At 48.1% G+C, this 25,921-nt stretch overlaps 10 protein-coding genes across 10 annotated transcripts, besides 1 other annotated feature; 6 read left to right on the top strand and 4 right to left on the bottom strand.

The window, feature by feature from the left end:
- The first annotated feature begins 403 nt into the window (after positions 1–403).
- On the top strand, positions 404–1,549 carry TSTA_030350 (mitochondrial intermembrane space translocase subunit Tim9, putative). Its single transcript, XM_002480157.1, has 3 exons — positions 404–575; positions 648–717; positions 825–1,549. The coding sequence occupies exons 1-3, from the start codon at positions 568–570 to the stop codon at positions 1,017–1,019; spliced, it is 273 nt and encodes a 90-aa protein (XP_002480202.1). The 5' UTR covers positions 404–567; the 3' UTR covers positions 1,020–1,549.
- A 499-nt stretch (positions 1,550–2,048) lies between these two features.
- TSTA_030340 (formaldehyde dehydrogenase) lies at positions 2,049–3,689 on the top strand. The gene is made up of 6 exons (XM_002480156.1): positions 2,049–2,149; positions 2,213–2,227; positions 2,286–2,400; positions 2,457–2,592; positions 2,657–3,294; positions 3,368–3,689. The coding sequence occupies exons 1-6, from the start codon at positions 2,129–2,131 to the stop codon at positions 3,583–3,585; spliced, it is 1,143 nt and encodes a 380-aa protein (XP_002480201.1). The 5' UTR covers positions 2,049–2,128; the 3' UTR covers positions 3,586–3,689.
- Positions 3,690–3,800: 111 nt separating this feature from the next.
- On the bottom strand, positions 3,801–6,299 carry TSTA_030330 (myo-inositol-phosphate synthase, putative). Its single transcript, XM_002480155.1, has 3 exons — positions 6,061–6,299; positions 5,079–5,954; positions 3,801–5,020 (listed from the first exon to the last, which is right to left on the bottom strand). Exons 2-3 carry the CDS (start codon positions 5,783–5,785, stop codon positions 4,120–4,122), a joined length of 1,608 nt encoding a protein of 535 aa, XP_002480200.1. The 5' UTR covers positions 5,786–5,954; positions 6,061–6,299; the 3' UTR covers positions 3,801–4,119.
- Positions 6,300–8,173: 1,874 nt separating this feature from the next.
- TSTA_030320 (LIM domain protein) lies at positions 8,174–10,443 on the top strand (the record flags this gene model as incomplete). Its single annotated transcript, XM_002480154.1, has 2 exons — positions 8,174–8,327; positions 8,388–10,443. The coding sequence occupies 2 exons, from the start codon at positions 8,174–8,176 to the stop codon at positions 10,331–10,333; spliced, it is 2,100 nt and encodes a 699-aa protein (XP_002480199.1). The 3' UTR covers positions 10,334–10,443.
- Positions 10,444–10,830: 387 nt separating this feature from the next.
- TSTA_030310 (glycerophosphoryl diester phosphodiesterase family protein) lies at positions 10,831–12,143 on the bottom strand (the record flags this gene model as incomplete). Its single annotated transcript, XM_002480153.1, has 4 exons — positions 10,831–11,448; positions 11,511–11,618; positions 11,673–11,852; positions 11,907–12,143. 4 exons carry the CDS (start codon positions 12,141–12,143, stop codon positions 10,921–10,923), a joined length of 1,053 nt encoding a protein of 350 aa, XP_002480198.1. The 3' UTR covers positions 10,831–10,920.
- A 1,747-nt stretch (positions 12,144–13,890) lies between these two features.
- On the top strand, positions 13,891–16,039 carry TSTA_030300 (alcohol dehydrogenase, zinc-containing, putative; the record flags this gene model as incomplete). Its single annotated transcript, XM_002480152.1, has 3 exons — positions 13,891–14,032; positions 14,087–14,548; positions 14,605–16,039. 3 exons carry the CDS (start codon positions 13,891–13,893, stop codon positions 15,084–15,086), a joined length of 1,086 nt encoding a protein of 361 aa, XP_002480197.1. The 3' UTR covers positions 15,087–16,039.
- Positions 14,781–16,960, bottom strand: TSTA_030290 (MFS transporter, putative). The gene is made up of 3 exons (XM_002480151.1): positions 16,630–16,960; positions 16,503–16,565; positions 14,781–16,451 (listed from the first exon to the last, which is right to left on the bottom strand). The coding sequence occupies exons 1-3, from the start codon at positions 16,832–16,834 to the stop codon at positions 15,193–15,195; spliced, it is 1,527 nt and encodes a 508-aa protein (XP_002480196.1). The 5' UTR covers positions 16,835–16,960; the 3' UTR covers positions 14,781–15,192.
- An 860-nt stretch (positions 16,961–17,820) lies between these two features.
- On the bottom strand, positions 17,821–19,437 carry TSTA_030280 (1,3-beta-glucanosyltransferase Gel1; the record flags this gene model as incomplete). Its single annotated transcript, XM_002480150.1, has 2 exons — positions 17,821–18,789; positions 18,841–19,437. The coding sequence occupies 2 exons, from the start codon at positions 19,435–19,437 to the stop codon at positions 18,034–18,036; spliced, it is 1,353 nt and encodes a 450-aa protein (XP_002480195.1). The 3' UTR covers positions 17,821–18,033.
- Positions 19,438–19,648: 211 nt separating this feature from the next.
- Positions 19,649–19,727: a sequence feature (CT-rich).
- A 1,102-nt stretch (positions 19,728–20,829) lies between these two features.
- On the top strand, positions 20,830–23,558 carry TSTA_030270 (uncharacterized protein; the record flags this gene model as incomplete). The annotated part of the gene is made up of 1 exon (XM_002480149.1): positions 20,830–23,558. One exon carries the CDS (start codon positions 20,830–20,832, stop codon positions 23,287–23,289), a length of 2,460 nt encoding a protein of 819 aa, XP_002480194.1. The 3' UTR covers positions 23,290–23,558.
- Positions 23,559–23,591: 33 nt separating this feature from the next.
- TSTA_030260 (DUF580 domain protein Pns1, putative) lies at positions 23,592–25,604 on the top strand. The gene is made up of 2 exons (XM_002480148.1): positions 23,592–24,011; positions 24,067–25,604. Exons 1-2 carry the CDS (start codon positions 23,769–23,771, stop codon positions 25,402–25,404), a joined length of 1,581 nt encoding a protein of 526 aa, XP_002480193.1. The 5' UTR covers positions 23,592–23,768; the 3' UTR covers positions 25,405–25,604.
- Positions 25,605–25,921: the final 317 nt, after the last annotated feature.

Raw genomic sequence — 25,921 nt, 5'->3', positions numbered from 1 at the left:
TAAATATGGTATCGATGTTTGATCACTTTGATCACTTTTTCTCGTGTTGATCCGTAGGTGCTGATCCTCAAAAGGTGCCCCAATAAGCTTATCCAGTACACACAAACTGTCAAGTACAAGCAAAACCACTGGTCGGAACCTAAAAGGCTTGGATCTCATTGCGTCCAAAGACAAAATTCTAAGGGCGCCACAGTAGAAGACAGTCCGCACAGACATCACGTGCCTGGTGCGGCCTCAGGCATAACATTTCATGTCACATGAGTTTCATCGGATTTAACGGGCGCACTCTCGTGGAAAGATGATGAGCTTGATTGGTCACTCGCTAGGTCTCCGGTGGGGGACCGGTAACTAACTAACCAAGTAGTATCACGTGACATAATTACCTGGCACGTGACCTCGGAGCCATGATTATCCGCTAGAAAGAAGTTGAGCTCCCGAAAGAGCTTCGGAGGTAGCAAAAAACAATTTATCAAAGCAATCAAAAATAACGAGTTTGCCATTCAGTCCGATAAATCCTTCTTATCAAAACCAAACCCTGTGCTCTGTTTTATTATACAATAATTGAAAATGGACGGGTGAGTCTTGAGCAATGCTCTCCTGGCAAGAAACAATATGACGTCGCGTGCTAATTCGATATTTTATTTAAGACTCAATGCTTCGGAACAGCGTGAGCTGGCTGCTCGTATGGAGAGGAAACAAATGAAGGAATTTATGCAGGTATGTCACACCCTACCTCCATCGAAGAACGAATATCTTTTCAATGGACTACACCTCCTATTTTCTCAACGCTGCCTCCGAGACTTAGAGACTTATGTATTTTTTAGATGTACTCCCGCCTCGTACAACGCTGCTTCGATGACTGCGTCAATGATTTTACTACCAAGTCCCTGCATTCCCGGGAAGAAGGCTGTGTCCTTCGCTGTGTCGACAAATACTTGAAGAGCTCTGCCCGACTTGGAGAGCGCTTCCAAGAACAGAATGCTGCAATGATGCAGAGTGGTCAACTTCCTGGACGATAAACGTTTGGCGCACTCATATAACGGTTTCTTTTATCAATTGGGAAGAAGAAGGGGGCTTGTCGAGAGTTGAATATAAACCGGACCTGGTGTCGGTGGAGATAAATCCCTTTGGTCATTTTCGACTGGACTGGGATTCTTCGTGATGCAACGCCTGGACGGTTGACATACTTATCCAGGCTGATATGTTTATTTGCACCTCTTGTTTTTCATTTCTCATCTTGTCCTTTCTTGGACTCTCAGTGTACTATAGCTTTTCGCATCAACCATTCATTTTCTCTCTACTTGCATGGACAGGGTCAGGACCACTGATAGTGTTTATTTGGGACAAGCGGATACTCTCAGAATATTTATGACCATCTCTCTATTCGACTCTCGTATCTTGCTTATCGATATCAATGCAAGCTCTATGAATATTGACAGCGTTGGGCATATGCCATCCTTATCACTTATCGTTCAAAGTGAATAACGGGAAGTTTTTGCCTAATCGAGTTCCGGGTTCCACGCCAGCAGCTTCTGCTTGACTGTATTGGCACTAGAAATGCACTGCTTAACCTTTTTGGTAAATTTATTGATATGATCTTGACCTTCAATATCAGATATACTTCATACTTCAGTTCTATTCAAGAAAGGACCTGCCTGTGTTTGTTTGCTCTTCGATGCGGTTAATTCAATGAGGAGATTACTCCATGTACGCTGTCGTAGCAACCAATAACGGATGAGCAGAGATATAAAGAGACATGAACATAGACACGGATATAGGATACAGAATAATGAATCGATATAAACCTACACAATTGGAGAATCTCACACTGTTGCCCCTCACAGAGTTGCCTCCTAAAAGCGACGAGGAAGAGAAAGGAAGAACCCCACCACGGCCGAAATAGGATTTCCCCTCATGGTGTCTACCAGAGACATCATCCATTCTTCATATCCCCAATTCTCACCCCACCTGTATCGGAGTTCCATATAAGAAGTGATTCGGAGAACTTTTCTTCCATTTAATAATACCTTTTCTCTCCTTCTCTTCCCGTACCTTCATTCTCTTTCTTCCCTCGTTGTCTGATCACCCCCGCGCGGATCAACAAACACACCACGAGAGAATACTCATAATGGCCGATACTGTGGGAAAGGTCAGTCTTTGCCATTGAAACACAGACTGTCTGCGTTTTCTGACTAATTTGGACTTCCTTTAGACCATCACTTGCAAGGTGAGCGCATTGACTATATTTTCAGACATGACGACATAGGACGACTAAACGCGTATAGGCCGCTATCGCCTGGGAAGCTGGCCAACCACTCTCCGTGGAAGATGTCGAGGTTGCTCCTCCAAAGGCCCACGAGGTCCGTATTCAGATCTTCCACACTGGTGTCTGCCACACGGGTGCGTATTTCTGGATCTTACTGCAAGGGAAACAGGACTGATATGGCCTGACCTAGACGCATACACACTCTCGGGAAAGGATCCCGAAGGAGCTTTCCCCGTCATTCTGGGTCACGAAGGTGCCGGGATTGTCGAGTCTGTTGGTGAGGGTGTAACCAACGTCAAGCCTGGCGACACCGTTATTGCTCTCTAGTCAGTATTCCCCAGCATCTCTCGAAAAGCCCGTCATAGTCACTAACTTGCTGACGATACGCAGCACCCCCGAATGCGGAGAATGCAAATTCTGCAAATCCGGCAAGACCAACCTCTGTGGAAAAATCCGCGCTACCCAGGGTAGGGGTGTCATGCCCGATGGCACATCGCGCTTCAGGGCCCGTGGCAAGGACATCCTTCACTTTATGGGCACATCGACTTTCTCACAGTACACCGTTGTCGCCGATATCTCCGTCGTAGCCGTCACCGACAAGGCTGGAACTGACAAGACCTGCCTCTTGGGTTGCGGTATCACCACTGGATACGGCGCTGCCGTCGTCACCGCCAAGGTTGAGGAAGGCTCCAATGTCGCTGTCTTTGGAGCCGGCTGTGTCGGTCTGTCCGTTATTCAGGGCGCACTCAAAAACAAAGCCGGTAAGATCATTGCTGTCGACGTCAATGATTCCAAGGAGGCATGGGCACGCAAATTCGGTGCTACAGATTTTGTGAACCCGACCAAATTGGGTAATCAGAGTGTGCAGGAGAAGTTGATTGAGATGACGGATGGTGGTTGCGATTATACCTTTGATTGCACCGGCAACGTGGGCGTTATGCGTGCTGCTCTCGAAGCTTGTCACAAGGGTTGGGGTCAGAGTATTGTCATTGGTGTCGCTGCTGCCGGTCAAGAAATCTCCACAAGACGTATGTTCATATCCATCCTTTTCCCGTATCACAATAGCACTCCTTACTAACCAATTGATTTTGATATATATAGCATTCCAACTCGTCACAGGTCGTGTATGGAAAGGATGCGCTTTCGGCGGCATCAAGGGCCGCTCCCAACTCCCCAGTTTGGTCGACGATTACCTAAACGGTAAACTCAAGGTTGACGAATTCATCACACATCGCGAAACACTCGCCAATATTAACACGGCCTTTGAACAAATGAAGGCTGGTGATTGTATTCGTTGCGTTGTCGATGTTCGTGCTTAGGGTATAACCTCATCTGTTTTAGTACGTAGGCCTATTTTTCAGATTGATAGGTCAAATAATAAAAGAATGATTCTGAATTGATAATGTCAATGCAGACCTAACGTGAAATTCAGCTTTATTTATACATTTTCTTTGTATGTTTGAATAGTAATCGTATCACCATATTCTATCTTTGGAACGAGAACCTTGGAAGTCAACAAGTCATGTGTTCTCTGTCTTGGAAGGTACTCGTGGATGAACCCCGAGAACACTAGCCAGCTTGGAGAGGAGAGATTTTGTTCCAAAAAAAAAGTAGTATAGATGCGATGGAGCGCCTCGGGTCATAGAAACCAAGGGCTTCATTCATGGCTTATTATTCTAATGTGCTATGTTATTGAAGAAAAATCTCGATAAGCCTCATCTCATGGACGAGGACGGCTGTATTGATTGTTGCTATCTAAGGAGTGACTAGGGTCAGGCTGCAAGTAAAAACCAAATGAACAATTCATGATCGCTGGTGGCGAAGCGTGTTGCCTCAAGACCACCGGTCAGCTATTAAAAGAGCTTGTGCTCCAAGGTCATGTCAGACTCAGGCTGGAGACCGACACAGGCGCGGAAAATGTTGGTCAGAGCAGCACGCTGCTTAGCCAAAGCATTGACCACAGGTGTTCCAGGAGGAGTCAATGGAGCCTTGAGCATGTAGCTGAGAACGCTGAGAACACTGTGGAATCCCTTGTAGTCATCCGACCCATCGGCCTTCTTCCAGCTGATACGAGTCATCATCTCGGCAACGACAACCAAATCGATGATCAAAGGAGAAGCCAATAGAGAGTCCTCGCACACGTTGAAGATGCTGATGGTCTGGTGGCCACCCAAGAAGATCTCAGCATAGTACTCGTCGAGAGCACGCTTATTGTCGCCAACAGCAGGCATGTACTTAATGACAACAGTGTGGTCAGGATGCTCACCCTCCTTGTATAGAACAGAGTTGGCAGCGACCATGTCGTCAACAACATTAGACTTGGAGATCTCCTTGGAGCGGAACTGCTTCTGAGAGCTGAGATTCTTGCCATCGTTGTTACCAAGATGGTTGTAGCTCGCAATTGAGGTAAGCTTGATACCGGCATTGATCAAGAAGTCAACCAAAGCTGACTTCATCTTGGTTTGACCAGACTTGAAGTCATCACCACCGATGAAAGCGTTATGCTTCTCAGCGAACTGGATGGCGCCTGGGACAAAGGTGTTCTGTGGAGAACCGTTGATGAAAGGAGCATTCTCGAGGACACAGGCCACAGCGAAAACAGTCGAAGGAGAAACCTCTTCGTGACCAGACTTGATGGCGTTGACCAAGTTGTCAGCAGAGTCGTTTACGCCAGTAATGATTTCGGCATAGCGCTCGGTGTTGGCAGTCCACAGAACAATAACCTTGTCGAGTTCATTCTTTGCCTTAAAGTCGCTGTATTCGCGGGTAATTAGTATCATAGTCTAGTGAGGCGTTGAAGAGATCGGCTTACCGAATGTCCTTACGGATGTGCTCAACGTGATCCCATGACGCCTTGGAGCCGGGAATAACATTGTCTGCACGGTCTTCCTGGTTTGCAGCAATAAAGTCCGGGTAGTAGATACTGGGCAAAGGCTTCATCTCAGCCATTTCCTTGCGGACAAGCTCCTTGAGGGAAGGCTCCAGGACGCAGGCACGGTCCATGGCGTCAGCCAATCCCAATCCGCTAATGTCCCAACCGCCAATGACGAGGTCATTAGGGTGGACCATTGGAAGCATGTCGTGGAAGGGAATGTTGATTTCCTGGCCCTTCTCGTCGGTGCCAAGCTTGATAGTAGAGCCCATCACTACGGAACCATAGTAATTGGCAGCGCGCTTGCCCTCGCGAGTATCCCACACCAGACCGCGGCGGTTAGCAATGATACCAGCGGTAACAGTAGTACCGTTGTTACCACCCCAGCCAACCAGCATCATACCCACCTTGCCCACCTTGCGGTCCACCTTGAAGTTGTAGTTCTGTGCCTTGGGAGTAGCAACTAACTTGTCGCCGGCACGAGTGACCGAGGTGGTATGGTAAGCATACTTGGTCTCAATTGCATCTTCAGTATAGACCACGTTGGGCGAATCGACGGTGAAAAGAGGGGTCTTTTCGTTGCGGTTGCCAGCCAACCCGTTCACGGTACTATTGACAGCACCATTCTCATTTGCGTGAGGAGCCATGATGAATGTTTGTTGATCGGAGGCGAGTCACGGGAGAAAGCTACGAACTTGACGGGAGGAATGAGATTGTCTTGAAAGTGAGGTTCTAGCTTCTTAATGAGAATAGATTGAGCCCGATGCCCCTCCACGAGCGGATGAGCGTCGGGAACCGTTGAACGGGTGGTGACAGCTAGAAGACCTTCTGTTAGCACGAAGAACCATGGTTGCGCCAGGGTTCGCTACGGAGACCAACACAATTGCATTGTCATGGACGCCCAAGCATGAAGCAAACTTACGAGTTAAGAGAGTTGGAGAAAATTTTGCCGGTGTTGATGACCACCCTCGGAAGAGTGATCTGTTCGGCTAAGAAGATTGATTTGATCAGGAAGATGAAGTCTTCGACCTGAGAGAGAGGTGAGCGATTGGGGGACCAAGAATGATGATGGTGATGGGTGAGAGGGAGAAGAAAGGAGGAGAAAGTGAACCAAGGGGGGTTTGGTTGCTTAAGTACTGCCAATTGTGAAGGCGCCCAGTCAATTTGTTTGTGGAGGAGAGGAAGGAACCTTCTTTCCCAGGCAGACAACATTCGATGCCCCGCGGACAATTTACGCCAGCAGTACCGTATCTTACGTTATCGGGCGAAGGTTATCTTTGTGCAATTCCTGTATAATTGTATCGGCCCTGTATGCCCGCGTTCTTCCGCATTCGTCCCCGCAGTCTTGCTCCTAGGATGCGAAAGTCGGTGAGGATGGAATATCCACTTATTGAGTTGACATACAACTCACGAGAGTCCGTTGGCTAGTTAAGTGGGAAGAATCTTGGAATCAGGACGATTATCGCGATGTTCTATGCTGGCCTTAGGGTTTAGTGCTGCGCTTGTCAACCAGTCACCGCTCGCTCTCCCCTCACTAATGCCGCTAAACATGCTGGTCAGAATTAAGCACCTTCTATTCCATTACGCCGCTTGTACAGAATGATGAATCCCGAAGAAACATCCGTTAACGGATCAATTGACGATATTGACGATATTGCACGATCAAATAAATACGTATAGCAGAAGAACTGATAAGGACCCGATGGTGACAGGATCTATCATCATGACGATAAGACGGATGCGTAGTTGTTGTATACTGCTGCTGCTCGGCATGTTCCCGGTGTTATGTGCTCCGTATGGTTAGTAATTTCACCAATGCATGTACGTGCCTTGGATAGGACAACGCATGCTTCCACCACTACTTGTCTGGTAATCGTTCTTGAGTTCAAGAGTGATAGCAATTATATGGAGTATTGCTCATCGCAGTAAGGTCCTTGTTTAGGACTAAACGAGCACAGACGGAAATCAACCTCCAGAGGGATATCACGTGGGCGTGAATCGCGGCTGCCCCTGCGGCGCTGCCCTACATGAGCTCATGGCAGACACATGAACACGTGATGCTGCTGGTATGTCGCATCTTCCCTGTCAATTGCTTCATTCCAGTTTCCAACTCTTGACTCAATCTGCAACGTCAACCGTGTCAGACGTGTTCCGACTCATCAGCCAAGTAAGCAGCAAATATGAGGTAACATAGCACGAGCACTAGACGAACATACTACTACGTACTAGGACTAGCCACGTTGCCGTCCGAAGTGCGAGAAGGACTCTCCCAAGTGCACAGTCACAGGGTGGAGGCCGAGCGCGGGCTATTCCAACACTAAAAGAACTAAGAGCTCGCCCCATCCATGCACGACATTCGGTTGGCTGGATCCTTCCCAGTTCGTCGCGGAGAGCACTCAGGGGTAAGCCAAATCTCTCCAGGGGCTGTCTGGCTGATCAACAGGACCCGGCTGATCTCGATCAATCAAACTCGTTCAATCAAATGGACAGCATGAATGGTATCATCTGGAGCACCTACGACACTCACCCTCCCATTGTTTCCCTTTTTTTCTCGAAAGTTTGAACTTCGACCAGGCGTTGTTCCCAGATCTCATACATCGTGCAGCGATCACGTTGCGGAGCTAGTGCTTCAACAAGTTCTTCTGTGACTGCCATTGCCACAGCAAGCGCAGCGATCGTCGCAATCTACAAGGGCGCGAGCCAGCCGGTCTGTTTTATTATTATTTAGGGCCTTCAGTCTTGACTTGTCAGCGCACGTAAGATCTTTCTTCGTCCAACACTCGCCGGAGCACGATAGTGGACTATCGAAATTTCCACTCCGACCAATATCGATACCAGCATCGAATCATATACAATCACTCACTCGCCAACTTCCGTCTGGATCCGGAACGAATTGATGATTTCCTCTTTGTGATCCGAGAGCTTCGGCGTTGATGGTGTCGCCATGACCAACGACATGGATTTTGCGGCCTTGCTGCCGACAATAAAATGTTCGAATTGCAACATGAACGTCGAGATCTCGGCGATGGGAGAACATGTTTGCGCCCCAACACAACAATGTATGGGTTGTCTCCATGACTCGCATGAAAGCAACTGACAAAGGGTTCGCAGCTTCGTCACCACCACCGTCCGCGGGAATGAAAGCACTTAGGCCCGGACCTCCTCCGCGTATCGATCCTGCCGTTGCTAGTAAGTGGTGGAATAGAAGAGTATACAACAATGGACTCTAACAATGACTTCTTGGTATAGATCAACCTTTCTTGTCGCTTAGCCACGGGAGTCCATCGAGCAGTCTCGGAAGCCATCCACTCACTCCGCGAATGTCGCCTTCACGAAGTCAAACTTCCCCGTTTCCGCTAACGCCTTCGTCACTTGAGTTCGCCGACGAGGGAAGCGCTTTCAACAGCAACCCTGCAGCTACTATTCGATCGGCATTGAGCCCAACTCTGACCACCAAATCGCCACATCGCGCGACAACTCGGTCCGAGACTCCAACAATCAACAGCGACACTGCCATTACCGATGGATCGGAAGGCTCGCATACTCGATCGCCTTCTATTGAAAGTAAAAGTACATATCGCACGTCAGTATCGAGCAGACGCTACCGGGAATCCACATCGACTTACTCCTCACGAGGCGTTTCGATCAGCATCCCACGCAGCCCTCGAAATTTTATGGATGAAGTGCCGCCTATACCTACTGGGCCTTTGACATCATTCCGACCTAGCTCGCAGATAAGTAATACCGGCACGAATCTTTCTACTAGCCCGCCAAAGACAAAGCCCGTTGGTTATGGCGCCTTTGATTTGGGGATAACAGACGAACCCCAGAGTTACGAAAGTGCTCACGGAACCTCTCCTCCAAAGGAGGATACATTGACAAGGTCTCAGACGATGTCGAACGCAGTGAATGATAGCCTCGATCCTAATGATAATCTCTTAACTAGATGGCCGTCGCAGCCATCGCCAACCGTTCCTGGTCGACCCTCTCTACCTAGACAATCCAACACCCTAAGCTCAACGACTGGATTGAACCCTCTGCAAAACAGTCAGCCGGCTTCAAATTTTAACCCTGGTCTCGGATTAGATAAGACGGCATATCATGCACCTGTAGGGTCAACATCATCCAGCAATTCCTCTCGTTCCGAGACAGGCAGCGGCAGCTCAATCTCCAGCCCGGCATCGGACTTTGATCGGAAACCATCAGATCTGACTCAAATTGATTCAATGCTGCAAGAACTGGAGTTGGATCAGAAGCAGTCTCCAGTTGAAAGACGGCCACCGCCACCTAGTCTAGACAGCACAAGTCTCGAACCACCACGCGGTGTTGGTAATTTTGACCGTGGACCTGATTCGCCTACCGACCCAACTCTTGTTGGTGGCTCCTATTCAACGCGCAACGCTCCTCCACCAGAGCCCATGCCGAAGAGCCCATTGCGCGAAAAGAGTCCTGCGGAATACGGCCAGCAGGTCTCAAGACCATCCACTGCCGGTGGTCAAAAGCGTCGTTGTCGCGGTTGTGGACAGGGCATAGTTGGTAAATCGGTTTCCTCAGCGGATGGCCGCCTTACTGGACGGTATCATAAGGCCTGCTTTGTTTGTTTTACCTGTCGGTCACCGTTTGAAACGGCAGACTTCTATGTTCTAGACGACCATCCTTATTGTTCTCAACACTATCATGAACTCAACGGCTCGACTTGCGCCACTTGCAAACAGGGAATTGAAGGACAATATCTCGAGACCATTGAAAACAGCACATATGGTACTGGGAATCCGCAAAAGTTTCATCCTGATTGTTTGACCTGTCGCACCTGTCGTGTTGTCCTCCGAGGGGATTATTTTGAATGGAATGGTCAAGTCTACTGCGAGCGCGATGCTCGACGAGCTGCAGCTATGACAGCGCCACCTCCTGGTAGACGGATGCCATCATCCCCTCTTGCTGGTCCTCCGGGTTTCCCACCAGGACCACCGCCGCCTACGGGATATCGCGGTCCTCCACGCCGAGGTGGCCCACCAGGTCCAGGTCCAAGTCGCATGGGACCAGGTGGTCCTATGATGCCACGTGGTCCACCTCCATCTGGTGGTCGTGGAATGGACAGGCCGCCACCATCTTCTAGACAAGGCGGTAGCTTAGCTCCCCCAGGCGGTGCTCGACGCTTCCCCGAGAGGAGAACGACCAAGCTGATGATGGTATGAGATGTTCATTCATCAAAGGATCAGAAAGTCACGTGTACAACATTCATCCTTCTATCGTTTTTGTTTCTTTCTTCTTTTTGTTTCTTGATGAGACCTTTATTTCTTGTTAATATCTTTGCTTTGATTCCCCCTTTTGCTCCTATACCCCTGCTGAGCAAAGCACGTTCGCTTTTTTCGTTCGAGATCAGCATGCCTGAATCTATTTCCTATATAACCCAGTTTTGTCGTACATATTGCATACATATACCCCTTGACTATCAGCATTAATACCATCATGATATTGGTGTTGATTTTGCGACTCTCGCTTTGTTTACATCCTGTCTGGCACTGGCCGGGTCATTAATTACACATTTCTCACGACTTCTACATCGACTTTATATAGTATCGATCTTCTTCTTGTTGACGATGCCCATGCATGTAATGAAATATGTTACATCATTGGGATGGTCTGTTTATTCTTCGTCTTATGTACTTATAATTAAGTAATATGCCATCATCCTCGATCGCTAGCGTTTGCTCACACTATGTACACCGTAAGCATCAATAAAAAATATATACACAACAAAACCTTCATTCTTAGGCCAATGTCAAGTCCTTTCCGAGCTGCCTCTAATGTTACTCTTCACAGCCGGCCTCTCCACCAAAAACCGCTGTAAATAAGGATACAACAGCGGGAAAACCCAGCCGAAAAACACAAACCACAACCCCCAAAGCGTTAAATACACCCTCTCTCCAACCGTGACTTTATTGTCTTCTCGCTCGTACTTTTGAGAGTACGCGTCATCCCATACATCGCTAATTTGTTTACATGTAGCCGGATCATCGGTTAAAACGGCATCAAAGCCGTGGCGAATCGCCCAGCGGATGTCCCGGGGAGCATTTATGGTCCAGCCGAAGATGAGCCGGGGTTCGTTGTTGTCACTGTCGGGGTCTCTGTGTTTGTGTACGGCGTCAATAAAATCATAGCCTAGTGGGCCTTTGACGGATTTGAAGTGGATGTTGAATAAGACTTCTGGTAAGGTGCGGAGGACTTTTCTGGCAGCCACGATGTTGAAGCCGATTACCGCGGGTTGGAAGGCTGGGAGGTATTCTTTGCAGATGGGGAAGTAGGTGGGCTATATCTTATGTCAGTTCTGATCCTTGGCAGTACTGCGCAAAGGTGTTAGGATATACGTACAGTCCAGCATCCTAATACGATTCTCAAATTCCATGGCTGTGATGAGTACGGACCAGACTTGAGAGTCTCTGCGATTTTCGGAAGGATTACATTGGCAGGATTATTTCTCTGGATCTTCGCATCAGACCATGGCTCGTACTAGAATTAAAGTCACATACGAACCTTGATATCAAGCAAAACCCAAATATGATCCCTGCCCTCGGCGCTGATAAATTCCAGAAGGTCACTTAACCGAAGCATCTTTTCTCGAGGCTCACGTATCGTCCGGAGCGTACTGAGGTACTCCCAATCACATTCATTAATCTTTTTATCAATTCCAAAACAGCGATTAAGCGTTGCATCCTATCTTTCGTTAGCATTTACATTCATTCTGACATTGAGAAGGGGATGGAATACATGTGAAATAACAACAACCCCATCTTTGGAAATCTGCACATCCGTCTCAATACCCTGACAACCAACATCGATCGCAGCCTGGAATGCGCTCAGAGTATTCTCTGGATAAACACGATTGAAGCCGCGATGGGCGACGTAATGGGGTAATCTGGTTTTGCCATCTTTGGCATAAAAGGGTTGTCTAAAGAATGCTTTTTGCGCGAAGGTTGTTTTTGTTGACTCGGTACTGCTCGACATGTTGATAGTAGTGGTTCGGATGTGATTGAACGCCGAGCTAATTATCCGTTTATTGAAAGTGATAGCTCGCATTCATTCATTGACCCGAGCTGGATCATATATATATAACTCAATGAATAGGCATTCTCGCTAAAATATTAATAACGCTGCATGGAGAGGGTTAGATACAAGTCATCAGGCGTCTGTAGGTTTATGTGGACTGGCCAATCGGACAGTGGGTTCATACCATGATTCGGCTTTATGGGCGGATTTAACAATGGTACTACAAGGCCAGGAACAAAGGTATGGAAAATGATATTATTGTATGGACTCAGAATCTATTCTAAGTATTTGATGCCCAGGTTCGGTTGTTGGTTGTCGGTTTGGACAATTCTGTCTGATCACTGGCAGGCTGTGCCTTTATCTAATCTCGGATATTGTGCAGTCTGTTATCGGAGTGATTAGAATAGTCGGAAGTGCCAGGGAAAACTTGGCTTGCGTGAACAAGAAGTATTGCTTTCTGTATTAGATACATTTAGGTTCTCTCTATTGATTCTGTTTATTCCGTCGTTAAATGTTCATAAAACCATGAAGCTGGTCTTTCAGACCCTAACCCTTATCAGATCTTGGACCTCGGCATGTGGGTCAATATAGTTACTAATAGTAGTTTTCCTATCTGGGAAATCCACATTCACGACATTGAAACGATATCAGCTTCTCCTGACTCTTTGTTAAGAGGTTTCAATAGGGTGAATTTTTTGTTCAGTGCTTTCTACTGGATTATGCAATTTACAATGGCCTGCCGGTATTCGCCGTATAGACAGGTCCACCATGGAAATGCCCGACAGGGATTGAAGGATTTTGACGAAAGACGTGAGCAAAAGCTCTACATGTTCTGCCAATCATTTAAGGTATAAAGAGGTCAAATATCTCAGAGATTGCTGTCTAGATGCCAACAATCTCACAATCCAGTCTGAAATTACAAACACTTCAACAGTCTATCCTCATCTCTGCGTCAGAACAAGAACCTTGACGAAAGGAAAGAAGAAACCACCATGTTCGAAACCCTGGCAAGCCTAGAGACAGCACCCTATCTTAAAGACATACAAACTTGTCTAAAACAACTTGCCCTTACCATAATCGGCTTATATATGAGCCAGCTGGCAGTGTGCCTTGTCCTTCGGGGTCTCGCATCCAGAATACTGCATAATCAACCTACCCTGCGAAGGGGGTTTATTACCTTCGTATGTGTTCTTTCATTCATCATTTGGGCAACTGGATCGGGGATATTTGTGTACGCGCTTGAAGATTTGATGATCATTCGGCAAACCGCAACTATAGCGTCACTCAGGGGGGTTATTAGGGCGTTGAACTTTGTGTTCTTTTGCGTTGCTTTCTGGCAGCCTGATTACATGACGCAAATGCTCTTCCTGTATTTTTCGGCCCTGATTATTGCTGCTGCGATTAGGAGGGGGTGAGTGAATGTCGTCAGATATATCTCGAGAGGCAAGCCATATGGGAGATACCGTTGGACGGGCTAACTTAGTGCATAGTGGACGGTTAGAAGTCAAACACATCACTCAATAGATTCGTTAGACAATAAGTGGATTTTTCTCGAACGGTTTTGCGAAACATCAATCTCGATATCGCCAGAATGTTGGAAGTGGGGCGAATCTTTCTCCATAACTTCCACAAATCTGTAGATCGTGTTTCTTCACACATTTCCACAACATTGACTCGTTTAAACTACTGAGCTAAATAACCGGCAATGGCTGAATTCGAGCAATGGGCCACGTCCCAGGACGGAATTGACAAACTCAGACTCATCAAAGCAAACCTCCCAAAACCAGGTCCGAATGAAGTTCTGGTGAAAATTCACACAGTAGCGCTTAATTACCGAGATGTTGAGGGTACGCCTTTGAAAAACTTCGAATGAGGATAACAATGCTGATGATTGTGTACAGTGACCAAAGGTGAATATACACACCATAAGCAAGGCGGCGATATCCCCTCCGACCTCGTCCCTTGCTCAGACATGTGCGGCACCATAATTGAAGTCGGTGAGGGAGTCAGCACCCAACGAACCAACGAACAAGTCGGTCTCACAAGGGGAGACCGCGTGATCTCAACTTTCAATCAAGCCCATTTGACGGGCCAAGTAACTGGCAAGGAACTCGCTACGGGTCTCGGTCTGCCGTTACCTGGTGTTCTTGCAGAGTATAGAGTATTTCCTGCTTATGGACTTGTAAAGGTACCTGATTACCTTTCCGATGAGCAGGCGGCTTTGTTCCCTATTGCAGGGTTGACGGCTTGGATGTCGTTGTATGGTTTGAGACCGGTCAAGGAATGGGATTGTGTCTTGTTGCAGGGGACTGGTGGTGTGTCTATTGCTGGGTTGAAGATTGCAAAGGCTAGCGGATGCAAAGGTATCCTCTCCGTTCCAGTGCAACTGTCAAATCCAATCATACTGACGAGGGTATAGTCATAATCACATCCTCAGACGACCAAAAACTAGCCCGCGCCAAACAAATCGGCGCAGACTACACAATCAACTACCGCAAAACACCCGACTGGGAAAAAGAAGTCTTGAAATACACCAGCGACCACGGCGCGGACATTATTCTCGAAATAGGAGGCAGCAAGACCCTCCGTAGGAGCTTTGATTGTATTGCATGGGGTGGCTTGATTGCTTCTATCGGGTATCTGAGCGGTAAGCAGGATGATCAAGTGCAGGATTTATTGAATATCAATGTCCTTGCGCTTCGGAAGAATGTTACTTTGAAGGGGATCTTGAATGGGCCCAGAGATCAGTTGGAGGAGTTGTTGGCGTTTGCTGAGAAGAATAAGATTACCTTTGTGGTTGATAAGGTGTTTGAATGGAAGGATGCAAAGGAGGCGTTCAAATATGTCGATGCTGGGTCTCATTTTGGAAAGGTTATTATCAAAGTTGACCAAACTGCTTGATTGGCAAGAGTGATTCGTTTAGCTATGCCTTGTGCATAGTCCATACTCTAGTCATATACAGGTAGAAATACCCGAGAAAGCATCAAACATGCAAGTAGCAAACAGTTTACAGGAACCACCTAAATTCCTCCGTCTTAGGCCCATCCCATAAACGCTCCGTCGGCACATCACGAGCATCAATCTTCCTCCCAGCCCTGCGATTACGACGCACATTATCAAACCACATATAAACCCCCAAACAAGCAGTAATCAGGGCACCGGCACCCCCAAAAGAAGCCACCGTGACCAGTGCAGGCATATATTTAGGCGCATCCTGGGATCGAAACACATTACTCGATACAAGACCCATGAGGTTCGCAAGCGGGACACCGATACTGGTCAACAAGACACGTTGTCCTTCATCAGCGATGTTGTTGTTGTACCATGTACTCAATAGCACGGAAGGCGCTGAAGTGCCCCATGTCATCATGAAGCATGCATAGTAGGCAAGATGGATCTGAGCCACGACGTCGTTGATGGCAGCGTAGATGACAAATCCGACTAGAGTGAAAATGAACCCTAACACGATGAACGGCGATCGGAGACGGGTGGCATCAGATGAGAATGCGAGTACGAGCAACATCACGGCACCGGTCACGTTGGGCGCGACGGTGTACAGGTTTGTCTTGACGGTGGAATAGCCAAGGCGAGCGACGATTTGCGGTAGAAACAGTGCGACACCTTGCAAGGGGACACCGAGGCAGATTTCAATAGCTAGGAATGCATAGCTGGTCGGCCTCTGGAGGATACGGAGCGCGCGACGGAGGTTAAATTCTTCATTGACCACAGCCGAAGAGTCGACCTGAATCCGATAAAAGGCGAGTTGTTTCTCCTCCTCGTTCAAAAACCGTGCCTGCTGGGGGCTTGCCGGGAGATAGAAAAACGCAAATGCGGAGAAGCAAACGGTGAATGCGCCTTCAATCAGAAACAGATATTTCCATCCTTGCAGAGCCGGATCCTTGATTTGAAAGACGCCAAAGGCAAGCAAACCGGAAAAGGCATTCGCAATGTTTGAGGCGGCATAAAAGATCGCCAGGCGTCGCGCAAGTTCTCCTCGACGGTAGAAAGTGGTTTGATAATAAATCACCAAAGGGAAAAACGCGGCTTCGGACATACCCAGGAACCATCGAAGGGCGAACAAACCGGAATAACTGGATACGGAAGCAGAGAGTAGAGTGAACGAGCCGAAACTGAACATCATTACCGAGATGACTTTGGCTGGACTGAAGCGTTTGGCGAGCATGGCGATTGGTGGAGCGAATACGACAAAGGGGACGAAGAAGATGGATAGTAAGAGATTGTACTGGCTTCCAGTCATGCCCAGATCTGTTGTCCTCAGTAGGTATTCATGACTAAAGCGATGGGAAGAGAGCAAACCTTTATCCATACCATCTGTCTTTGCATTACCCAGATTCCCTTTATCAAGGGCATTGCAGAGATCTATCTCGACCGTTATATTAGGCTCAAATCCGCAAATAGGAGAGAGAATAAGAAAAGAACATACACATAAAAGCCAAAATCGGCAACAATCGAAAATCAAATTTGCGACACAGAGCTCGCTCAGCTTCATGGTCAATTACACGTGCAGTTTCCGGAAAGGAGTCCTTGAGTCCAATGCCCACGGACTCGTTTGTCGTTGAGACTACACGCACATTTTTCTTGTCGAGTGCTTCGTTCTCGACGTCCGCTGCGGTCTCGTGGGTGGACATTTTGTATATGTAGTTCGAGGAGGTGGAAATGTAGGAAATCCACACAGTAAAAATGTCTGCTTGCAAGAGCACGAGCAAGGAGCGAACTAGGGTTACCAAGGGATCTGTCTGCAATCTTCCACACCCAGTAGCAAAACAAGCATGTCAAGCATGCTTCCCCAGCCAGTATTTAAAGAAACTGCAACGGCACTATCGGAAATGCAAAACGGCCTTCAGCTGTTGTCGCACGGGCGATAAGGTCGACACTTGGTCAATGTCGCAACTCGTTACTGTGCACTAACTTAGTCAACCCCAGTATTCCAGCAATCTATCGAGATAAGCCAACAGATCGGCGTTCTTGGCTTCGAGACAACCAACGGGTTCAGTGGTGGTCATACTGGAGCGTGCCTCGAATAGGTTTAGAGACTGGGAATAGTTGCAGGGCTTGTAGCTGTCGATTCCCCATGCAATGTGGGGGAATGATAGATAGAGTGATAAGCATTTGCTTTATGCTTAAGTTCCCAGCGTTACATTGAGTGGGTGTGTCTGTTAATGGCTAAGTATGTGCTCAAGCAGGGAGGCTCGGTCCACGTAAGTTGTAGAGTATCCCACTTATCCCACACATTGTGTATGAACATATACGTACATCGACAAGAGAGATCTTCTGTTAAAATATGTTTAATAACAAATTTAAACTGGTATCTAGGTACAAGTACAACCAGACCAGTCACCAGGTTAACCTGCAAGTGCCCTAGCGCTTGGTACTTGGTGGGAGGGGAAGACATCCGCAAACGGAAAGTCGTGGTGAACCTCCACACATGTTTTAGGGTTACATGCATGCTGAACTCATATGAACTCATAATAATTTACATGCAAGAGTTCCGAGCTTCTATTACCTGGGGGTACCACGGCGGTCAGGCGGGTAGCCCTAACTCCTGAACGACCGAAACCCTAATCATGATACGCCCGATACTCAGTAATGCTTGCATGATCCAGAAAATGATTTGATTGAATCTAATAATGGGATACCCTACAATCCAATATACATGTGCGAGTAACAGAATTAATCATACGAACTGATAAGTAATAACGAAACCGAGGTTGACCAGCCAACTTTTCCCAGATGACTGTACAAACTGTGCTGAAATATTGTTGAGGCCATCCAGAAAATTCTGGCTATAAGCTCGGCTTTTCCGCTTGGATAGAGATGGCAAAAAGTTTTACAGGATAACAAGAGAAGCACCAAAGAGGGTAAACAGTGCCACGGCGGCACTACAGACCACAGGAGTAAATGTGAGTCCTGGAGCACGAAGGCCGGTAGCAGCTCCCTTGGATGTCGTCGAGACTGATTCCGTAGCAGCAGAAGCTCCAGAGCCTGCCGTGGCGGTTCCAGTAGATTTAGTGCCCTTGTCTTGGCTTCCAGAACCAGAAAAGCCAGGTCCCTTGCCAGGTCCGTCGGTCATGTATTTCTTGGCGGGAGATGGGATGGCTGGAAGAGTGTCGTTGCTGACGTCCCAGTTAGGGGGATCTGATGCAGGACAACCGTTTGCTCCACCGGTAGAGTTGTAGTTGCCATCGCCTTGCGGGTTTGGTGTCTTCTTGAGAGCATTCTTCAATTCGGTGTAGTCATCCTTTTCAGTCACATCACTGCCGTCAATCTTGACAAGGCCATAGTTGCTTCCTTCTTCGCTGTACTCGTAGACCAAACCTCCAGAGTAGACGCCGGTCATATCAGTGCTGTAGAGCGAGGCTACTTCCTGGAATTGACGCTTGTTGGTGTTGCAGCCATACTCGGAGAGGAACAATGGGAGACCATAGCCGGTGAAGTTCTTCACCTTCTGGTCCCAACCAGAGGTTGTGAAGGACGAGGGGTCGCACCATGAGTAGTCGTTGAAGGCGAAGAAGTCGCTACGCTCGTCATCAGTGCCGCAGTTCATGAATTGAGCCATTTGCAGACGGTTGGTATCGATATCAGCCTGTTATCGTCAGTATGCTGGTCCCGCTGCTTAGCTACGGCCATCACTTACTGCAGAATATCCAACAGGAACATTACGCAGATTTCGAGAGCGGATGAATTGGCGGATGTCACGGGTGACGGCTTTCACATAAGGAGCGGCCTTGGATGAAGGACCATCGTTGATGACTTCATTACCCGAGAAGAAAGCCAAGGTGTTGTCGTACTTGGCAAACATTTCGACTGTTGCAAAGACGTTCTGCAGATACACATCGTTGTATGAGATTTCAGGGTCTGCTCGGTTGATCGAATATTTAGGGGTGTTGACGTCCAGGACCACGTAGATGCCAGCATCTGCCAAGGCGCTCATGCAGTCGTCGTGATCAGCGGAGTTATCGACAGAGTATACACGAACGGTGTTCAGTCCCAAGTCCTTGAAGTGGGCGATATCTCGCTTGCATGTATCGGCGTCTGCGAGAGGATCGACGAGCTTGGAAGAGCCGCCGGGCTGGTAGTCAACACCGCGGATGTAGAATCGGTTGTCACCTTGGAAGAAGGCATTGCCCTTCACGGTGATGGGAGTAATCCCACTGTCACGGCCATGCAGTTTCTGGGGGACAGCTGCCACCAGAGAGACGGTGGCGGCCAACGATGCGAGGGCCGCTTTCATGATGATGCTCGAAGAAAGAAGTACGGAATTAATAGTGGCTTAGATATGATATGAGTAGAAGTGTCGATGTATACCAGAGGCTTTACGGAATATATTGAGAAAAAGAGCGCGATATAAGTGGGTTGATGGTAGCAGAAATGCCAAATGAGTGAATGATTGAATAAGCGAGAGGAAGAGAAGAGGTGAAACGCCAATTCTCACGATGCAAGAAAAAGAAGGAAGCCAAGAAAGAACGAAGGGGGTAGTGTGGTATGAAGGAGGCAGGAGGGAAGAATGGGAGTAGGGAAGGAGCGACCGACTCAAGGCAGGCAAGGGCTTCTTTAAAACTCTCAGCACTCAACCTGCTTCATTCATCTACCCACCGATCCATGCGCTTCATAAGCCATCCCTGAGCGACATTTTCATCGACGGCGTCGAACCGGGTCGATCGGTCAATCCTCTCCCAGGACAGGTCCAGGTCCCCAGATTTTATTTAGCGTCTGCAAATAAAGAGGCTCCAAGAAAATGGCTGAGGCGTGCTGGTTCCACCGTGTTTCTGGATTGTCCTTCTGTTTGGCGATGCGTGCAGTCCAAGAGAAAATCAAAATTGACAAGCACCTTGGCTGGGCTTTGATTCGCGGTTTACAGCGACTCGCTGGGCCTCAGGGGACGTGCAGATCCGTCTGATCCCTGACATCAGATAATCATTATTTGCACCAGGTCGTCGAAATGATAGAGGCTACTCAGTAGTGAGCGTTTGCTGGAAGTAGCCTTGATCATGGCAATGCCAATCATTCGCAAGGCTACTAAGTTAAACCTTCCCAGTATCATTCGAGCCTACCTAGGTAACAGCCTAGAGGCATACTCACACTCTACTATGTTTACTTCTACTCTCACAGCTACGCAAATACAAATCAAGGTGATACAGAGTCAGTCGGCTACCAAATGTCTACCAGCAGCAAGTCTGAATTACTTCGAGCGGATAACTGCTGGGCCGGAGAACGAAACTGGAGACGGTACCATTGAGTGCTGCGATATCTACCAAGGCAGGCAACCTAGAATCATATTACCGACCAGAAACACTCCAATATGTGGCGTAGACGTATAGATACTTAGATACTAGATAGCGTCCTCAAAAGTGCCGTGAGCGTGGCTGTCTTAAGTTGCTGTCGGGAGGAAAATAGACAGGCCCAGTCAGGAAAATTACTTAAGCAAGAATCTTGGCTATACCGTTTCCGCATTAGTGGATCGGTGCGAATCAGCCAATCAGCAACTACCCGGCGTCGATCCTCTTCCCAAAGCATCGTCAGTTGGCAAAGAGGGAGGCCAACCCTCCTTTCGAGGGAAGATGACGATTATTATTGCACGATAAAATGTCCAGCGATCGACTCGACACGCCGCTCCACTCCCATTATGCTCTCTTCTGGAAGCGAGAAGAAACCCGCTAGACGACGTGTTCCTGATTCGCAGCGCCGCCGGACCTTGGTGAGCTGCGATCGATGCAAAACCCGTCGCATTCGCTGCTGTCGCAACAATGAGAACGAAAGCTGCACCAGTTGCCTCAACGGAGGCGTCAAATGCGAGTCGACTCTGCCGAGGAAGCAACGCGTATACGGGAGTGTGGAGAGGTTCAGCTTACGGTATCGCGCTCTAGACGCGCTCGTTCGGGGCCTGTTTCCGAACGAAGATACCGACGACATAGAGGTTCTGTTTCAACTAGGCAGGAATCACAACATACCTATGCCGTCGCCAGACGACGAGTCGCATGCACCGGAAGCTTTCAATCAAGATACAATTGCCGCTACAAGCAAATCGCCCGTTGGCAATACCGATGTCCAGATGATCAAGGATGATTGTCCCGCATTCGAAGTGGTGTATGAGCGCATGGTGCCCGGCCCTCGTCGGATTTTACACTACGTCGGCCCGTCTAGCAGTTCGGAGTTTGCTTCGATTATCCGACACTTGGTGACAAGATACAAGAAGATCACAAATCCAACATCGTGCAGTCAAGCACAAGCGCACGATAAGAAGGCAACATCAAACCTTCTACATTCTCGGAGCAAAGCAGCTCCGAGCTTTGCAAATGGTCACTCTATAGACTCGGCAATTGGAGAGGGACAGCAGACAGAGATGAAGAGCTGGGGTGCGAGAAAAATGACGCCTCTGCAGCAAGGTCAAGCTAGCTTGCCTTCAAGCAAGAGGCCTTCACAGGACTTGAGCTCAGGCGTTGACAAAAGCAGTAACTTACGGAGCCTCTTACGAGATCTTTTGCCCCAGAGAAGGCTCTGTGACGCCTTGGTGCAAGCATACCTTGATAATCTCCATGGCCCATTTCAGGTTTTTTATAAACCGATCTTTCAGCTCCGGTATAACCTCATCTGGGATAATGAAATTGCGCAGACGGGAAATACAGACGTAGGCTGGACCTGCTGTCTGTTTATGGTCATCATCCTGGGTGCCGACATTCTAGGGCCCGAGCATTGTCCTGATTCGATTCTCATTCAAACCAAATATATGAGGCTTGTACGGGATAGTTTCCAGGCGCTTGTTTTCACTGCGACCCTGGAAAACGTCCAAGCCTTGCTGTTGCTTCAGTTGTATGAGCAGAATTCCGGCGAGCGCAATACCTCCTGGCTCATCTTGGGGCTGGCAGTTCGCATGGCAATCACTCTTGGCATGCATCGCGAGGGAACATACGCCAGCTTCGATAAGGCCGAAGCACATACACGACGCGTTGTGTGGTGGACACTGTACCAGGTGGAATTCAATATGTCCATGATTCTAGGCCGCCCCCCTACCATCAATGCGAAAGAAGTGAACGTCTCGCTACCCGAAGACGGTGCGCTGGATGGCATAGGATACCCGCTAGGATTCGAAGACCATTATTTAAAAATGACCAATATTGGATACCGAGTCAGAAGATTGATTACGATAGTGACACCCAAATATACCGATGAGTCGGCTTTGCTCTCCCACCAGGAACAGATCAGATTGCTTCTACAGCAGCTGGAGGCTTGGAAAGCTCAGTTACCTCACCATTTCGCGCCAGAATCGCCAATGGTAACCATACGACATCGCCGTGCAGTAATTCTTCTGCAAGCATTATACTATCACCATAGATCCGTACTCACACGGGCTTTTCTCGCTTGCAGGAGCAGCCGCAGTATTGATCGGCTGTCTCAGGAGCCTAATCAAGACCTTGGCCCCGTGACTGCTGTGACGGAATACTTCAGTCGTGAATGTCGGACTTCATCTCTCGCACTCTTGGATTGTTTCCTCCACCTTTCGAAATATGGGTTGTTAGAAGGCGTTGCGTGGATAGATTTCTACTACATCTGCCATAGCGTTATGGCTCTAGGACTTTTCGAGCTCGGCCAGCCCAGTGAGACTGCGTCAGATCCAGAATATGAATTGAGCACGTCTAAGATCGCCGCTGTGAATGACATTGTTACTCAGGTCCGACTGGCGCCGACATACAAAATTTTCACCAAGGTGACCCTCGGGTTTGCCAGGACGGTAGGACTGGGGATTCGGAAACCCTCCCCCGCCGAAGAAGTCGGCACACAGCAGCAGGTTTTCCAGGAACCACCACAGCCGTCTACGCTGAGTAGCCCCTATACAAGTGTTCCGTACGGTCAAGTGCCGTGGTCGATGCCTGAGATGAATAATTCGCCAATGGTTCCTGCCCCGACTGAAAATACGCTGTCCCCTCCTGGTCTTCTTGGGTGGTTCTGGCATGAAGCGAACAGCGGGTCACACATGCCCTGGGATATGTTTAACCTGGGAAATATACAACTCTCTGGTGCAGAATACATGGAAGCTCCACCACAGAGTTATACCACGTACACGGGGCAGCAGCATTGGCCTAGCTGAGCTTGAGACGCATCCGGTTTTAGGCAGGCCATCTTCAGATCAGTCACATCCACATGGCATGCTAGTGGAATCAGTCGATTTTTGACTTCTCAGTCAGTCAGTCTTTCATCAGAACAGTCGAATATGACACTTCGTACATGAAAGTGAAGTGTCTTTTCTCTCGTCTCTTTCCTCCTTGTTCTCTCCATATCCTTACGTAAGCAAAGGAGCATTCGATGACATCACCGCCGTCTCGAAGCGGCCAAGATGTGGGTCTCTAGGCAAAGGCTCTTATTGGCCATAGCTTTTCTAGTATCCATGCATCGGCAAAGATGATTGGCTGATCTCGTTGCTATCCTAAACAGCCAAGCGCTTGTACAACTCGCGCATTCCATTTTTCCTTCCTTGCTTTATTTTCCTCTAATTCTTTACTTCTCCTTCTCTTTACTTCTTATTCCTCAGATGGATCATATCTAGTATATACCAGCTGATCTCTCGACATGAGCGGACAGGCGGCCAGCTATTACCAGCAAGACCAGGTGCAACCTGCTCCTAAAGGACAATATAGCCACAATCAATCATACAATAATTACAATGGCAGGGAAGAGTACAAAAATCCCGACTACCAGCGAGGTTTTCCGCCGCAGCAACCTCCACAACCATATCCAGACAATCCACCGTCCTACGACGAGCTGTTCAAGATTGAGAAACCCAAGTTCCATGACATCTGGGCGGGTCTATTGGTGAGTGTCGGTGCCTACCGTACGGGAGGGCTCGCACTAATGGTACGATAAATAGTTCATCGCCGTTTTCCTAGGCTACGTTGCCGTCTCGGGTATTGCTATCCACGAGTATGCGAAGACTACAGGCTTCAACGGTGGAGGCATCTATGGCAGCAGCAACACTTTTTCACTTGATACAAACACGCTGATTCTATTCATTTTTGTGCTTTGCGTCGCACTCGCCTTATCATGGGCATACTTTCTCGGCGCGCGTTACTTTACAAAGCAATTCATCTGGATCACTGGTATACTCAACTGTGTTTTCGCTATTGGCACAGCCATCTACTATCTTTATAGAAAACAATGGGGCGCAGGCATTGTGTTCCTCATTTTTGGCATCTTTGCTGTGATCTGTTTCATTAGCTGGATCCCGCGCATCCCATTTAGTGTGGTAATGCTGCAAACTGCCATTGACGTGTCGCGTAACTACGGACATGTGTTTATCGTCAGTGCAGTCGGTGGGTTTGTGGCGATCGCACTTTCGGCATGGTTTTCGGTCACCTTGGTTTCGATCTACGTTGCGTATGAACCCAATGGTAACGGAACGAATCCTTCGTGTGGCCCAGGCGGCTGTAGTACTGCCAAAGTTATTGGTCTCGTTGTTTTTGTCACTTTCGCCATGTACTGGGTCAGTGAATGGCTGAAGAATACAATTCATACCACAATTGCCGGGGTCTATGGCTCATGGTATTTTGGAGCGGGTTCCCCTCCCAAAGGAGCGACACGGGGCGCTTTCAAGCGTGCCACCACTTACTCATTCGGTAGCATCAGCCTTGGAAGTCTGCTGATTGCGCTCGTCAACATGATGCGACAAGCCTGTTCTATTGCGCAGCAACAGGAAGCAGCACAGGGTAGTATGCTTGGTAGCATCGCTTTCTGGATTCTCGGATGCTTTATTGCTTTCCTCGACTGGCTCGTGCAATTCTTCAATCGCTATGCATTCTGCCATATTGCACTTTACGGAAAGGCATACGTTCCAGCAGCGAAGGATACATGGACGATGATCAAAGATCGCGGCATCGATGCGCTTATTAATGATTGTCTGATCGGACCAGTTTTGAGTATGGGCTCTGTTTTCGTCTCATATGTCTGTGCCTTACTGGCGTATTTGTATCTTGAATTCACCCATCCCAGTTACAACTCTACCGGCACGTTCACCGCAGTCATCATGGCGTATGCCTTCGTTATCGGGCTTCAGATCTGTCAAATTTTCTTGACTCCAATTGGCAGCGGTGTCGATACAATCTTTGTGGCCATGGCGTGGAACCCAGAGATTTTGATGCGCGATCATCCAGACGTTTATCACGAAATTGTACGACGATATCCGCGTGTTCAGCAAATGATCCATGCTTGATCTTCACAGCGCATACGATGAAGTGGTGTTGTTATGACTATTGTTTATTTGATACCCTTCTTACCAAGACTCATGTCCAATGAGTCCCGTTAATACTGTTTATGTTGGTCGTTTGAGCAGTCTCGACCTGTGCGAGATATCTCAAGCTTGGACGATAGCTGTACTTAGGACTCAAATAGGAACTCATATTCTTCTTTCCCATATTCTAATACCCGAAGTATATCATGATCAGTAGTTACGGGATTGCATGTATACTAGTAGACCATGCGTTCAGTTGCAGCTCAATATTAAGTTAGGGCTAAGGCTATTGGCCGTATAAGCCGTTACCGGCCCGGTTCTATGTATAGCTTAAGTATATTAATATTCGATGAGTTTCGCTGCATAATAAGTATTTATTTCTATCATTCCTTGGAAGTGTGATCATTGGATACTCTTCTTTACTATGAAAAGCGGGCGTGATTATTTAAAAAGGTGACCAATCCTGGCCACAAAGGGGACATCCTCAGACCAACTCTCA

The sequence above is a fragment of the Talaromyces stipitatus genome, genomic scaffold (assembly GCF_000003125.1).
Source record: "Talaromyces stipitatus ATCC 10500 scf_1105507295541 genomic scaffold, whole genome shotgun sequence".
Taxonomy (NCBI): Eukaryota; Fungi; Ascomycota; class Eurotiomycetes; order Eurotiales; family Trichocomaceae; genus Talaromyces; species Talaromyces stipitatus.
The sequence above is the reverse complement of the archived record's forward strand: the minus strand, read 5'-3'. Positions and strand labels throughout refer to the sequence as shown.